At 38.8% G+C, this 15,511-nt stretch overlaps 1 protein-coding gene across 5 annotated transcripts in view; it reads left to right on the forward strand.

The window, feature by feature from the left end:
* The window catches only part of LOC138843046 (disintegrin and metalloproteinase domain-containing protein 32-like), a 498,529-nt gene that overhangs the window by 473,864 nt on the left and 9,154 nt on the right, over positions 1–15,511 (forward strand). For all 5 annotated transcript variants that reach the window (XM_070068574.1, XM_070068573.1, XM_070068575.1 and 2 more), the window contains 2 exons: positions 4,709–4,747; positions 11,984–12,022. In XM_070068574.1, coding sequence (XP_069924675.1) covers positions 4,709–4,747; positions 11,984–12,022 — 78 coding nt within the window. The remainder of the gene's footprint in view (positions 1–4,708; positions 4,748–11,983; positions 12,023–15,511) is intronic.

Below are 15,511 nucleotides of genomic sequence, written 5' to 3' on the forward strand. Positions count from 1 at the left end.
CTCCTATTTTACTTCTATCTACCAGCATTCCTATTTCTCTCATTTTACTTCTAAACTTCTGTTTCTCTTATCTCCGCGGCTTCCCGGCGCCCGCCCTGCGGCGGGTTCCCGGCTCTGCGCGGCTCGGCTTCGCGCGCTCCGCGGTCTCCACGGCCTTCGCGCCCGCACCACGGCCTTCGCGCTAGCTCCACGTTCCCTATCTATCCGCACCCCGTGCGCTCTCCCCACTTGTGCCCCGCACGCTCTCTCTGCGCGCGGCGGCTTCCGCGAGTCACACAGCCCAGCTCACGTTTCCGCCACTGGCATTCAGTCCAAGTTCCCCGGGCTAACCTGGCGAATTCCAACCTGGCGGCCCACGTCTCTGCCTCTGGTTCCAGATTTTCGCCTTTAGCTCCCCGGGCTTTTTGTTTGTGTCCTGACTGCTATTTTTCTGATTAAGCTTTCTGCTAATGGCCTGAGAAAGCAGTAGCAGATGGCCCAATTGCTTGGGCCCCTGCACCTGCATGGGAGATATGGAAGAAGTTCATGGCTCTTGGCTTTGGACCAACCTAGCTCTGGCCATTACTGTAATTTGGGGAGTGAACTAGTGAATAGAAGACCTTTAACTCTGTCTCTGTCTGTCTGTTTCTCTCTGTGAATAAATCTCTCTCTCTAATAAATAAATATATTTTTAAAAAAATTTCCTTTTTTCCTTTTAAAATCTCCCTCTTGTCAGTCCTTCTCCCCCAAATCCTGGCTCGTCCCTAGGATACTGGTCATCTGCTTTCTATCATCACGTTTTACATTCCATTTTCTATTCCATTTAATATAAATGTGACATAATATTTATTCTTTTATTTTTGTCTGATTTATTTCACTCACTAATTTTTTAAACTTTATTTAATAAATATAAATTTCCAAAGTACAACTTTTGAATTATAGCGGCTTTTCCCCCATAACCTCCCTCCTACCCGCAACTATCCCATCTCCCACTCCCTCTTCCGTCCCATTCTTTATCACTATTCATTTTCAATTATCTTTATATACAGAAGATCAACTTAGTATATACTAAGTAAATATTTCAACAGACTATACCCACAAAAACACACAAAGTATAGAGTACTGTTTTAGTAGTAGTTTTACCATTAACTCGCATTGTACAACACATTTAGGACAGAGGTCCTACATGAGGAGCCAGGTGCGCAGTGACTCCCATTGTTGATTTAACAATTGACACTCTTATTTATGACATTAGTAATCACGTGAGGCTCTTGTCATGAGCTGCTAAGGCTATGGAAGCCTCTTGAGTTCACAAACTCTGATCTTACTTAGACAAGGCCATAGTCAAAGTGGAAGTTCTCTCCTCCTATCCCAGCCTTCTTTGCTGACCCATTCTTCCTGCTGGGATCTCACTCACAGAGATCTTAAATTTAGGTCATTTTTTTTTTTTTGCCAGAGTGTCTTGGCTTTCCATACCTGAAATATTCTCATGGGCTTTTCAGCCAGATCCGAATGCCTTAAGGGCTGATTTTGAGGCCAGAGTGCTGTTTAGGACATCAGCCATTCTATGAGTCTGCTGCATATCCTGCTTCCCATGTAGGATCATTCTCTCCTTTTTAATTCTATCAATTATTATTTGCAGACACTGTTCTTATTTATGTAATCCTTTTGACACTTAATCCTATCCTTTTGATCAATTATGAACTTAAGCTGATCACTTTAACAAGTAAGATGGCATAGGTACATGCCACCTTTATAGGATTGAATTGGAATCCCCTGGCACGTTTCTACTCTACCATTTGGGGCAAGTCCGATTGAGCATGTGCCGAACTGTACATCTCTTCCCTTTCTTATTACCACTCTTATATTTTAACAGGGATCACTTTTCAGTTAAAGTTAAATGACTAAGAGTAATTGTGTGTTAATTAAAGAGTTCAATCAATGGTATTAACTAGAACAAAAAAATACTAAACGTAATAAAATAGTAAGTTGTCCCTCAACAGTCAGGAGAAAGGCTGATCAAGTCATTGTTTCTCATAGTGTCCATTTCACTTCAACAGGTTTCCTTTTATGTGCTCAGTTAGTTGTCACTGATCTGGGAGAACATGTGATATTTGTCCCTTTGGGACTGGCTTATTTCACTCAGCATGATGTTTTCCAGATTCCTCCATTTTTTTTTCAATGACTGGATTTCTCTTTTTTTTTTACTGCTATATAGTATTTTATGGATACATATCCCATAATATCTTTATCCAGTCTTCTGTTGACGGGCATTTAGGTTGATTCCAGGTCTTAGCAATTGTGAATTGAGCTGCAATAAACACTGAGGTGCAGATGGCTCTTTTATTTGCCAATTTAATTTCCTTTGGGTAAATTCCAAGGAGTAGGATGGCTGGGTTGTATGGTAGGGTTATATTCAGGTTTCTGAGCAATCTCCAAACTGACTTCCATTCACTATACTTATTTTACGATCTATCCATGTTCTTGTGTAGACCAGTGGTTTATTGCTTTGTCTTCCTTAGAATTATTCAGTTCGATTAATATTCTATATATTTTTAAACCATTCATCTGTTGAAAGCTATTTCTAAATTTTAGTTGTTACAAACAGAGCCACTATGAACTTTCAGGAACAAAGTCTATTTGTGAATATTGTTTTCTCCCTTTTATTTCAAATCTTGGAGTAGAATGTCTGAATAATATGATACATGTCTGCTTAACATCTAATGAAATGGCCAAACTCTTTTGCAAAGCTGATGTACTTGAACCATTATCTGCAGCCTCACAGGGTACACAATAGCAGGAATCTATAGCATTCACTTTCATATATTATTTTTTAAAATGAAAGCATATTTTATTGATACATGAAAAGAAAGACATATCAGTGCCACAGAATAGAAAAAGATATATACCTGTATATATCTTTACATATAAATGTAATATTTGATAATGGAGACAGCTCATATTAATGTTGCAGATAAATATTCAGTAATGATGTTGAATTAAGTAAATACTGGGGCCGGCGCTGTGGCATAGTGGGTTAACGCCCTGGTCTGAAGTGCTGGCATCCCATATGTGTGCCGGTTCGAGACCTGGCTGCTCCACTTCCAATCCAGCTGTCTGCTGTGGCCTGGGATAGCAGTAGAAGATGGCCCAAGCCCTTGGGACCCTGCATGCGCATGGGAGACCTGGAAGATGCTCCTGGCTCCTGGCTTCAGATCGGCACATTTGCGGCCATTGCAGCCAATTGGGGAGTGAACCAGCGGATGGAAGATCTTTCTCTCTCTCTGCCTCTCCTTCTCTCTCTGTGTAACTCTGACTTTCAAATAAATAAATAAATCTTAAAAAAAGAAATAAGTAAATACTAATATCTGAAGATAAGCCACAACATAACCTAAATCAAATTGCATTTCAGGTGTATCAACTACTTATACATAAAAAATAAATTCTACCTCAGAAGACATTATAAGAAAATATATACTAGTCATAGAGTTATCAAGGTCTTCTATGAATCTAACAAAATCCAGAGAACATATGTAAAAAAGATTAATGAATTCATTCTCTCTATCTTACATTTTGATTTACTCAGATCCCTATTTTATCTCCCAAGTTGTTCTATAAGTTCCTGTTCAGAAATTATGGATTCTGTTCCTGAAAAACTCTATAGTGCTTATAAATATTGTTACATTAAAGTAGTTTTAAAATAAATTAGTTTTGTTCTTGTGTTGACATGAATACTTAGTAGTTTGTAAGTGTATACTCTATTGTCTTCCCTATGAGTTTTCCCATGAAAATTCTGCATGTACTGTGACATATATATCTATAATATATTTAGTTTTGCTTCTCCTAAATAAAAATATATAAAGTATATATACATGGTGTTATAAACTTGGGTTCTGAGATCTTGGTTTTTAGTGACTTGAGATAACACTACTCTGAGATGCAACTTTATCTAAGTATACCCATGCTGCATTAGAAGTCTACTGGTCGAAATTTTCATTATTCCTGTTTCATGGGTGATATGGTTCTTCCTGGGTCCAGGTTAATTAAAGAGTTTATTTACAGCACTTGGTCTTTCCACATGCAAATACCAAGGATCCCAACCCATTGTGAGACAGAAATGTTAATTCCCTAGTCCCAAATGTATATCACTGCTTCAGATATTTCTGCAAGTCACTCATCTTTAGGTACCATTTACCATTTGAGCTCTTAGTCTTATCATTTTTATTGGTATTAGATGAAGTCTTTCCTTTATTTGAAGTAGTGCACTGTGTTACTCCTCTGTGCAAGGAATGAAAGGGAAACTTACTTTGCCAGCTCACTCTATTAGATTATATACAAGTTAGTATAGATTTTAACTTACAAATTGTAATAATTCCTGTAATATGAATAAAAAATTAGAGTTGAAGTACAAAGGTCAGAATTAGACATCAGGATCAAATGTACATTTGGTGTTTAGAATTGATAAGGAAATGATGCAATCCTCTGCTTTCTTGATGCTCCCCTCACTTCAGTATTTGAAATTCACATACTTTGACTGAAGTATATGAGCTACTGAAAATTTTATTCATTTGTATCTTTGTTCACTGACCTCTGGATGTTATTTTATTTATCAGTAACATGCCTTATAAGACAAAATATTGTGTATAAGATATCCTGACTTTCACTGAGTATGTTGATTAGCTTCCTTAGTATTAACTATAGACATTATTATTTTCAATTGTTTTTGTAGATCAAGATCAGAAGGTAACACTCAGACACACTCCAGTCAGTAAGTAAATTAAAAAATCTTTTTACTGTACATGTAAAAAATTAAGAATCCATTGGTAATTCATACTTTAAATTTTTTTAAGAATTGGGGTTTTTTATTTGAAGAGCAGAGTTCCAGAGAGAGAGAGAGAAAGAGAGAGAGGGAATCTGACATTTGCTGATTCATTCCTCAAATAGCCACAAAGATAGGGGCTGCATTAGGCTGAAGCCAAGAGCCAGGAGCTTCATCAAGGTCTCCCACGTGGCTGACAGGGGCCCATGCTGATTTCCCAGGTGCATTAGCGGGAAGCTTGATTAGAAGTTGAGTGGCTGGTATGTGAACTGGCACTCATACGGGATGCTGGTGTTGCAGGCAGTGGCTTGACCTGCTATGGTACAATGTTGACCCTCACAATTAATTTCTAAATATTTTCAGTTACCTCAAGTGGGTAAAGCACCCCAAACCAGACTATTAATATACATAATCTAACAAATTAGCTCTTTCATCATTAATAAATATTTAATGGAATTCTAATCTGAAGAAAAAATAGCTGACTCTAATAAGAGATAAATTATGTACAATTAGTAAAGAAAAAAATAAAGTGCCTAGAAGTTACTCAGCTTGGGTTATGCAATTTTAGTGCCTGGGTAAGCAAGCAAATAACTGAAATTTGATAGATAGTGACAGAAATCATGACTCTTGATGTGTAAATCACTCTAATAATTATGGATTGAAACTAACTGTTCTGTTCAAAAAAGAATGGTAAATTGCATTGTTCCCCCATTAATATTTCTTTATTAACATTTAAAAGTGGTGCATTTTTATGAAATGTGTTTCTATATTTAAACATATGTACTCAGTGTAATGTGAACAAAATACTGATTAATACAATCAACTTTCCATTTCCTTATAAATGATGCTTCCAAACTCATTATGTAATATATAATTGTGAACTACAGTCACTCCACTGCACTGTGGAATACTAAAAATTATGGCTTCCATACGGTAGTCTTGGTACCTAGTATCCAACACCCTTCTACATTCTTCCCAGTTTCCAATCATCAATACTGTGAGATCAACATACTTTTAAAAATTTCTATGTGAGAGTGAGAACATGTGGCCATATCTTTCTGTTTCTTGCTAATTTTTTTTATTTGACAGGTAGAGTTACAAACAGTGGGGGAGAGAGAGAGAGAGAAAGAGAAAGGTCTTCCTTCTGTTGATTCACTTCCCAAATGGCTGCCATGGCTGGCGCAGCACCGATCCAAAGCCAGGAGCCAGGTGCTTCTTCCTGGTCTCCCATGCGGGTGCAGGGTCCCAAGCACTTGGGCCATCCTCCACTGCCTTCCCGGGCCACAGCAGAGAGCTGAAATGGAAGAGGAGCAACCGGGACTAGAACCCAGAGCCCATATGGGATGCCAGCGCAGAGGATTAAACAACTGAGCCATGGCATCGGCCCTCTGTTTCTTGCTAATTTCACTTAACATAATTACCCCAAGTTCCATACAAGTTGTTACATTCTTTCCAGTCTCTAATCATCAATATTGTGAGATTAATTTATTTTTAAAAATTTATACGTATGAATGAGAGCATGTGGTCTTATCTTTCTGTGTCTTGCTAATTTCACTTCATATATTTACCCCTAGTTCCATTCAATTTGGTGAAAATGGCAGGAAATATTCTTTTTCAAAGATTGCTTATTATATTCTTGCAACTCTGATTTAGAGTAACAGCCTCATTTCAACATTGGTGGCACTCATAGGAAAGGAGAGATCAAACCCTTCCCTCAGCTAAAGAGAAGACATATTTTCATGGGATATCAGGGAGATGGTTATTTTTCCCAGAGAAGGAGTATGTGTTTCACAAGTGCCTCCTTGTGATTATTTTTGTAGTCTTAGTAAAGAGGAAGATTATATTTTCAAACATTTTATTACTACTTCTGAAAGAGACACTTCAAAGCAATTTTAGCCCTTCAATACAACTTTTGTAAAAAGTAGAGTTGGGAAATTTTCCATCAGCATGTATGTATTTTACTGATTCAATATCATGATTTTAAAAAGCATTTTCAAATGAGATGCGTATTTATATTTTTATTTTTAAAAATGTATTTAATGTCTACCAATTACATGTATTTCCCTTATACATATTCAAAAAGTGACACTTTCCATCCTACCCTCCCTCCTGCCCTTGCTCACACCAATCTTCCTCATCCCTCTCTTACTCCCATTCTTAGTTTTTACAAAGACCTATTTTCAATTAACTTTATACTCATAATATTAACCCTACGCTAAGTAAAGTGTTCCACAAATAGAAGAAAAAAAACACTTTTCCTCAACAGTTGAGAAAAGTTCTGTTAAAAATAATCAAATTGCTACATGTCAATTTCATTCCTACAGATTACCTTTTAGGTTCTCTACTAGTTATGATAGACCAGAGAACATGTCATATTTTTCTTTTGGGGGCTGATTCATTTTAATAGCTATAATGTTTTCCATTTGCATCAATTTTATTGCAAAAGAAGGATTTCATTTTTTATCATTGTGTAATATTCCATAGTGTATGTATACCATAATTTCTTTATCTAGCCTTCAATTGATGGACATCTTCATTGATTTTATTTATATATATATATATATATATATATATATATATTAGCTCTTGTGGATTGAGATGTAATAAACATGAGGACATAGATCACTCAGTCATATGATGATTTATTTTCATTTGGGTAAAATACCAGGAGTGGGAATCAGATGAATCACATCATTGGTCTATATTCAGATCTCTGAGATATCTCCATACTGTCTTCCACAGTGGCTGCACCAGTTTACATTCCCACTTACAGTGTATTAGAGTACTTTTTATCTCATAACCTTACCAGTAGTTGTTTGTTGATTTCTGTATGAGAGCTATTCTAACTGGGGTGAGATGAAACCTCACTATAGTTTTCATTTGTATTTCTTCTTGAAAAATACATGTTCAAGTCCTTTGTCCAATTATTTACTGGATGGTTTATTGTTGTTGAGTTTCTTGCATTCTTTATAGATTCTGAATATTAATCCTTTATTAGTTGCGCAGATTGCAAATATTTTCTGCTACTCTGTCAGTTCCACTTCACTTTGCTGAATGTTTCTTTTGCAGTGTAGAAGCTTCTCAGCTTGATATAATCCCATCTGTCAATGTTGACTTGGAATGCCTGTGCTTCCAGGATATTTCCCAAGTAGTCTATGCCTATGCTATTGTCTTGCAGAGTGTCCCCAGGGTTCTTTAGTAATCTGATGGTATCAGGTTGTAGATTTAGTTTGTTGAACCAATTTGAGTGGATTTTTGTGTAAGGTTTAAGGTAGGAATCTTGTTTCATATTTTTGCATGTGGAGATCCAATTTCCCCAGCACCATTTGTTGAAGAGACTGTCCTTGCTCCATGGATTGATTTTAGTTCCTTTCTCAAGAATATGTGGTTGCAGCTATATGGATTGATTTCTGGAGGCTCTATTCTGTTCCATTGGTCCACAAATCTATTTTTTGCCAGTACCAGGCAGTTTTGATTATAACTGGCCTACAATATGTCTTGAAATCTGGTAATTGCGATGCCTCGATTCATTTTTGTTGTGTAGGATTGCTTTTGCTATCCGGGGTCTCCTATGTTTTCATACAAATTTTTAGCATTTTTTTAGATCTGAGTAGAGTATCTTTCATATTTTTAAAGATTTATTTATTTATTTGAGAAGCAGAGTATAGAGAGGGAGCAACAAAGAGAGAGGTCTTCCATTTGGTTGGTGCACTCCCCAAATGGCCACAATGGCTGGAGCCTGGCAGATCCAAAGCCAGAACCAAGGAGCTTTTTCCAGGTCTCACACTTGGGTGCAGTGTCCCAAGCATCTGGGCCATCATCTCCTACTTTCCCAGGGCATATACAGAGAGCTGAATCAAAAGATGAGCAGCTGGGACATGAATGGATGCCATTATGGGATGCTGGCACCACAGGTGGAGCCTTATCCTACTGCACCACAGTGCTGGCCCCTGTCATTGGTAGTTTTATTGCCATCACATTGAATATGTAAATTGCTTGGTAGTATGGACATTCTGATGATATTGATTCTTTCAATCCATGAACATGAAAGATTTTTAAATTAATTTTTAGTTTTTGCATCCTCTATTTCTTTTTATAATGTTTTATAATTTTCATCGTAGAGATCTTTGACATCCTTGCTTATATTTATGCCAAGGTATTTAATATTTACTGTAGCTATTGTGAATAGGATTGATCTTAGAAATTCCTTCTCTGCCATGGCATTTTCTGGATATTCAAAGACTATTGATTTTTCTGTGTTCATTTTATATCCTGTCACTTTACCAAACTCTTTAATGAGTTCCAGTAGTCTCTTAGTGGAGTCTTGTGGTGCCCTTATGTATAGCATCATGTTATCTGCAAATAGGGACTGCATGACTTCCTCCTTTCCAATTTGTATCCCTTTGATTTCTTTTTCTTCCTAATAGCCATAAACTTCCAAAACTATATTTAATAGCAATAATGAGAGTGACATTGTTGTCTGGTTCTAGATCTTAGTGAGAATGTTTTCAACACTTCCCCATTCAGTAAGATGCTTGCTGTGGGTTTGTTGTAAATTGCCTTGATTATGTTGAAGAATGTTAACTTCTGTACCCAGTTTGCCTAAGGTTTTCATCATGAAAAGATGTATTTCATCAAACCTTTTTCTGAATCTATTGGGATGATCATATGATTTTTGTTCTTTAGTTTGTTAATGCATGTATTTTCATCAGGTATATTTATACATTGTTCTCCTTCTATGTTGTACAATTTCTGGTTTAGGAATTAAGGTGATGCTGGTCTCAAAGAAGGAGTTTGGGAGTATGCCCTCCATTTCAATTGTTTTGAAATATTGAGAAAAATTGGAGTTATTTATTCCTTCCTTCCTTCCTTCCTTCCTTCCTTCCTTCCTTCCTTCCTTCCTTCCTTTCTTTCTTTCTTTCTCTCTCTCTCTTTTTCTTTCTTATTTGTTTCTCTCTCTCTTTCCCTCCCCTCCCCTCCCCCTTCCTTCCTTCCTTCCTTCCTTCCTTCCTTCTTCTTTCTTTCTTTCTTTCTTTCTTTCTTTCTTTCTTTCTTTCTTTCTTTCTTTCTTTCTTTCTAATTTCTCTCTCTTTTTCTTTCTTATTTGTTTCTCTCTCTCTTTCTCTCCCCTCTCGTCCCCTCCCCTTCCTTCTTTCCTTCCTTCCTTCCTTCCTTCCTTCCTTCCTTCCTTCCTTCCTTTCTTCCTTTCTTCCTTTCTTCCTTTTTTCTGCACTTCTTATACAACTCTGCATACTGCTTTTGCAATATGGTATACAAGGGTGACACTGGAACTCATTCCCTGGCTATACAGTACCCCGTTCAAAGAGCTGCAGAAAGGGACTTCCCCAGGTCTGATACTGTGAGTTTCTGTTTTAGTTGCTTCTGGTGCTGAGCCCCAATTAGTAAAGAGGGGAACATCACTAGATCATGCACAAGGGCTGTGCCCTGCATTCCCATGGCCTCAGGATGATGAAGGGTCTGCTCTTTGCAGTGCAAGTTTCTGTGGCTCTGGGGGCTTCTGATGCCTGCTGGTCCCTTAGAGAGAATAGAGTTTAGTATCAGCTGTACTCTAGTGGCTCTGGGCTGGGGCTTTGTTAGGCAGAGGAAATGTGGTTTACTTTTTCAGAGACATGCAGTGTCAGCTTTCTGAGATTTAGAGTCCGTGAGGACTATGGAATTGTCTTGTATTTCTGGCTGCCAGACTGTGGCAGTAATGGGGTTGCAGAACTTTCTGCTTACCTCTTCTCAGTGAGGTGGAGTTCCCCAGACCAGGGAGCCAGAGTAGCTTTCTTTTCCCAATTGGCTTTCTTAGTCTCTGTGCTGTTTAGGGTTTCTGTTGCTTCCTGCTTGAATTTTCTACCAATCTTCTGGAAATGCAGTCCTTCTTTCCTTGTTCTGATTCTTCTTTCTCCCCCATTCTCTGTATCATATCTCTGAAATTATCTGTGTCTTGGTTTGTCTTTCATAAATCTTTTTTGTTTGTTTAACTAGTATTCTGGTGATTTCACCTAACATTGAAAGTTCAAAGCCTTTTTTTGGGTCATTTATTTCTTATTTAATGGCTTCTGTGCCATTTTAACCTCTATAGAAACCTAAGCAGCCTTTTGTCAACTTTTCCTGTTCCTATACTTCTTTAATTTGCTCTGTTGTTTGGCATCATCTCTTTGAAGTGTTTTGTTTCTAAGACAACCCTAATTAGCAATGATTGTCTCATGAGCATTCTACATATCTTGCATTGCTAATGATGTCTCATTGTTTCTCTTCCAATTAAATAACAATTGGAGATCTAGTATTCGTGGAAAGCATGAATTGGTGTCCTGAATATATACTTGGGTACAGGATTATAGTTGCTGTTTCTCCATGTACTGTTTCTATCTATATCCCTGAACTAATTTAAATTCTCTATATTCTGATATTTCTCAGTGTTCCTATTCCACCTACACCTGTGCAACAGTTTCCTTGTTGCCTCACGCTATCTAGGGATAACAGAATTTATACCCCTATTACATTGGTGATGTGACATTTCATGTCTCAGGGTTTAGAGGACGAGGTCATATCCAGATTTCTAGGTCACAACTCCTGATAAACTGATGTGTTCAATTGTTTCATGTATCCTAGATTCATACCCCTTCAGTTCTTAATTCCTTTGTACAGTTTCAGCTTCTACTTTTTAAAACTATTGTATGAAATAACTTTTTTCTTTAGAATTTTAGTGGCTGTTTTTATTGGTTTTTTGCTGTTTTGCTTGGCTGGGAATACAAGAGGGAATTTCATCTGCTAGCCAATTTTTCTTTCTTATGTAGAAGTCAGTGAAGCTCTGAAGTCACAACCTGTAGTCATTTGATTCTTAATGGATAAAACATTAGGTTGGAACATGAAAACCAGAATCTGACATTCAAAAGCAAGCATGTATTCTGTACTGGGAAGTGGTAAGGAGAAAAACCAATCTTATCCTTGCTCTTCCTAGTTGAAAGTTTGGTATTTATCTGCTTTATGGACTTGGTATGTTGGTAAACAATAATTTCACTGATTTGCATACCCAAATTTAGCAATAATATATATTCAGTAATAGTCATTACTGTTAGCAAAGAGTTATTGCAGGTTATAAGATTGTAAAATATTCATTCTGTATGACCCTTTATTTGCTAATGTTGATTTGAAAGCATTATTTATATTCTCATTTAGATACAGATCAGAAAGCAGCAGCCAAGCAATTACTATCAAGTAAGTAATAAGAAGTATTTCATACAAGCAGTGTGTATTAAAAAACAAGGTAATCAATTAAGTTTTATTTGCACCCCCATGGTAGAAATCTAAAATTAAAAACAATGTTACAGCCGGCGCCGTGGCTCACTAGGCTAATCCTCCGCCTTGCAGCGCCAGCACACCGGGTTCTAGTCCCGGTCGGTCGGGGCGCCGGATTCTGTCCCAGTTGCCCCTCTTCCAGGCCAGCTCTCTGCTGTGACCAGGGAGTGCAATGGAGGATGGCCCAAGTGCTTGGGCCCTGCACCCCATGGGAGACCAGGAGAAGCACCTGGCTCCTGGCTTCGGATCAACGCGGTGTGCTGGTCACACCGTGCTGGGCTTGGTGGCCATTGGAGTGTGAACCAATGGCAAAGGAAGACCTTTCTCTCTGCATCTCTCTCTCACTGTCCACTCTGCCTGTCAAAAAAAAAAATGTTACAATTTGCCAATCTAATCACTAATGAGTCCTTTTTAAAAAGAAATATTTATATTTATTTCTTCAGTTTATTTAGTGGTGCATTGGTAGATTATAATTGGGAGCAATGGAATAAATAATTGGTGACATATTTAAGGTACTGATTGAAAAGCAAAATCTCTCTTTACTTTCTTGCTGTACCAGAATTGGGTGTTTTCTTCTTTATTTGGATTCTCTCCAAGTAAAAACACAAATTTTGCCCTCATGGACCACTGAGTGAATCAATGCATGTCCTGGTCAGTTAAGAAGAATTTTCTGAAGAAAAAGCATTATAAGGGTTTAGGAGTTATGAACTTCCCTAGCCTCTCATTATTACATAGTCGTGTTCATTAGGTCAAATTCTATTCAATGAAAACTGCCTATCTCTGTATAATAATCTAATTAAGTATATAATTTCCCAACCTCAACAGTAGTAGGTTATAGGTGTTTCTCCAGAAATGAAATATTTTGTAGGTTTCTATCCTGGATGTTTTACTTAAAGTCCTTATTTTTGTGTACAGGGGACAGGTGATATTCTTTCCTGGTTTACTACCATTCCAGATCATGTCCAAATCTAGGAGGCCACCTCTATGCAGCACACCAAGAGAAATGGGGAGAATCAATGTTTCACCCTCTGGTTCACTTCCCAAATGCCGACAACAGCCAGGGCTGGGCCAGTCTGAAGCCAGGAATCTGGAATTCAGTCAAAGTCTTCCAAATATGTCATGGTAGAGAACTATTTACTTGAAACATCATTTGCTGCCTCACAGAGTGTGCATGAGAGGGAAACTGGATCATAAGTGTTGGAGTTAGGACTTGAACAAGGCACCTGAAATGGGATGCAGATCCCAAGCAGTGTTTTAATTGAAGCCTACTTCAGGAAGATCACCTGTATCCACAGCCAGGCAACTGGAAGTGCCGTGTCCCAACTTAAATTAGTTTCTTCACATACATCTTGATAAGACTTTACATACGATATGATTGGTATCATTTTTCCTGTGGACTAGGGCCTCCAATGGAAGTATAATTTCCAATTAATATGGAGAGGTTTCGATAGTCATTAGGTTATAAAAGAAACAAATGCTGCCCCATCATAACTGTGAATATGTGTTAGGTAGCACTAACTACAAGATGATTTCCTTGAGAAATATTTTGGCCACTTCACAAGCATTTTCTATTTGGGTGGGGTAGACCTCTACCCATCCAGAGAACATCCCCAGAAACACTTGTAAGTATGAGACGTTCCCTGCAGCTCAGGGCATTTGGGTGAGATGAACCTGCCCATCTTCAGTAGAGTAGCAACCCTTATGTTGAGCTCCCTTTTAGCTGGGCTGGTAGATGGCTTGGCATTTTTCTGTGGATGATTTTTGGTACAGGTCATATAACCTTAGATGATCTGCTGCATAGCTTTTCTTTTGTAATTTGTGTACAATGATTCAATTTTGGACACATTGCAAAGGGACATCTTACCTATAATGAATATTTTCACTAATGTGCTATAGCATAGTTTAGCACAGCATTTCTAGAATCAAGGTAATTCCTTATGCATTGCATTTCAAACCTGAGGAATTTTGGTTGGAAGCAAAACCCTGTTACTGGCTCTTTCTCTGTCTTATTCAAGGTGTTATTTGATCCGTTCCTAAACCGATTAGTTTGCAGGAGAAAGGACCCTAGAAACAGCCTGATAGTCTCTACTTTTGTCTGCCCTCTTTGCAGATTGGTCAGAAAGTTGATTTCCCTTGATTATGTAGGACTTTTTGGATGAACTAGATAATGCATTTTTTTTTTTTTGACAGGCAGAGTGGATAGTGAGAGAGAGAGACAGAGAGAAAGGTCTTCCTTTGCCATTGGTTCACACTCCAATGGCCGCCGCGGCCGGTGTGCTGCGGCTGGCGCACCGCACTGATCCAATGGTATGAGCCGGGTACTTATCCTGGTCTCCCATGGGGTGCAGGGCCCGAGTACTTGGGCCATCCTCCACTGCACTCCCTGGCCACAGCAGAGAGCTGACCTGGAAGAGGGGCAATCGGGACAGAATCCGGCGCCCCGACCGGGACTAGAACCCGGTGTGCCGGCGCCGCAAGGCGGAAGATTAGCCTAGTGAGCTGCGGCACCGGCCAGATAATGCATTTTTGCCCCCATTAGAGGTTTATGAACAGGTTCTAAGTGTTGTAGAATTTCATGGTTATGTTTTATGTTCTTATTCCCTGAGTGACGAATTCTCTCCTTTTAAATTATCTCTGGTCATGTAAAACTGCAAAAACATGCCTTGAGATGACACTTTCACCAGTTTCTCTTATGCCAGAGGGAGAGCTTGAGTAAGGGCAATAATGTTTGTTTTTGTGTTGAATTCCATGGTAGTAGGACTCTGACCTCAAGGGCCTCCTTGAAAGTTACTGTCACATCTCTGGCATGACATTTACCATGATCCATGATTCTGCCAATCTCTATGGAGAGTTTCAGGCTTGCCTCAGTCAAGATCTGGTCCATGAAATAAGATCAACCTGAGTAGTCTAGATCTCCCCTAAGATTTCTGGGGAAAGAAGTTCTCTTCTTTGATAAGTATTTCTATGAGGGCCAGCAGAATGTTCCAAGCATGTTCTGAGTGTCAATGTTGACTTCTCTTGATGAAAAAGTTACTTGAAGCCGGCGCCACGGCTCACTAGGCTAATCCTCCGCCTTGCGGCGCCAGCACACCGGGTTCTAGTCCTGGTCAGTGCGCCGGATTCTGTCCCGGTTGCCCATCTTCCAGGCCAGCTCTCTGCTGTGGCCAGGGAGTGCAATGGAGGATGGCCCAAGTACTTAGGCCCTGCACCCCATGGAAGACCAGGATAAGTACCTGGCTCCTGGCTTTGGATCAGCGTGGTGCGCCGGCTGCAGTGGCCATTGGAGGGTGAACCAATGGCAAAGGAAGAGCTTTCTCTCTGTCTCTCTCTCTCACTATCCACTCTGCCTGTCAAAAAAAAAGTTACTTGAATATATAAATTTGAATCAGAGGTCTCAGCCTAGGAGAG

This window comes from Oryctolagus cuniculus, chromosome 2, assembly GCF_964237555.1.
Source record: "Oryctolagus cuniculus chromosome 2, mOryCun1.1, whole genome shotgun sequence".
Lineage (NCBI taxonomy): Eukaryota > Metazoa > Chordata > Mammalia > Lagomorpha > Leporidae > Oryctolagus > Oryctolagus cuniculus.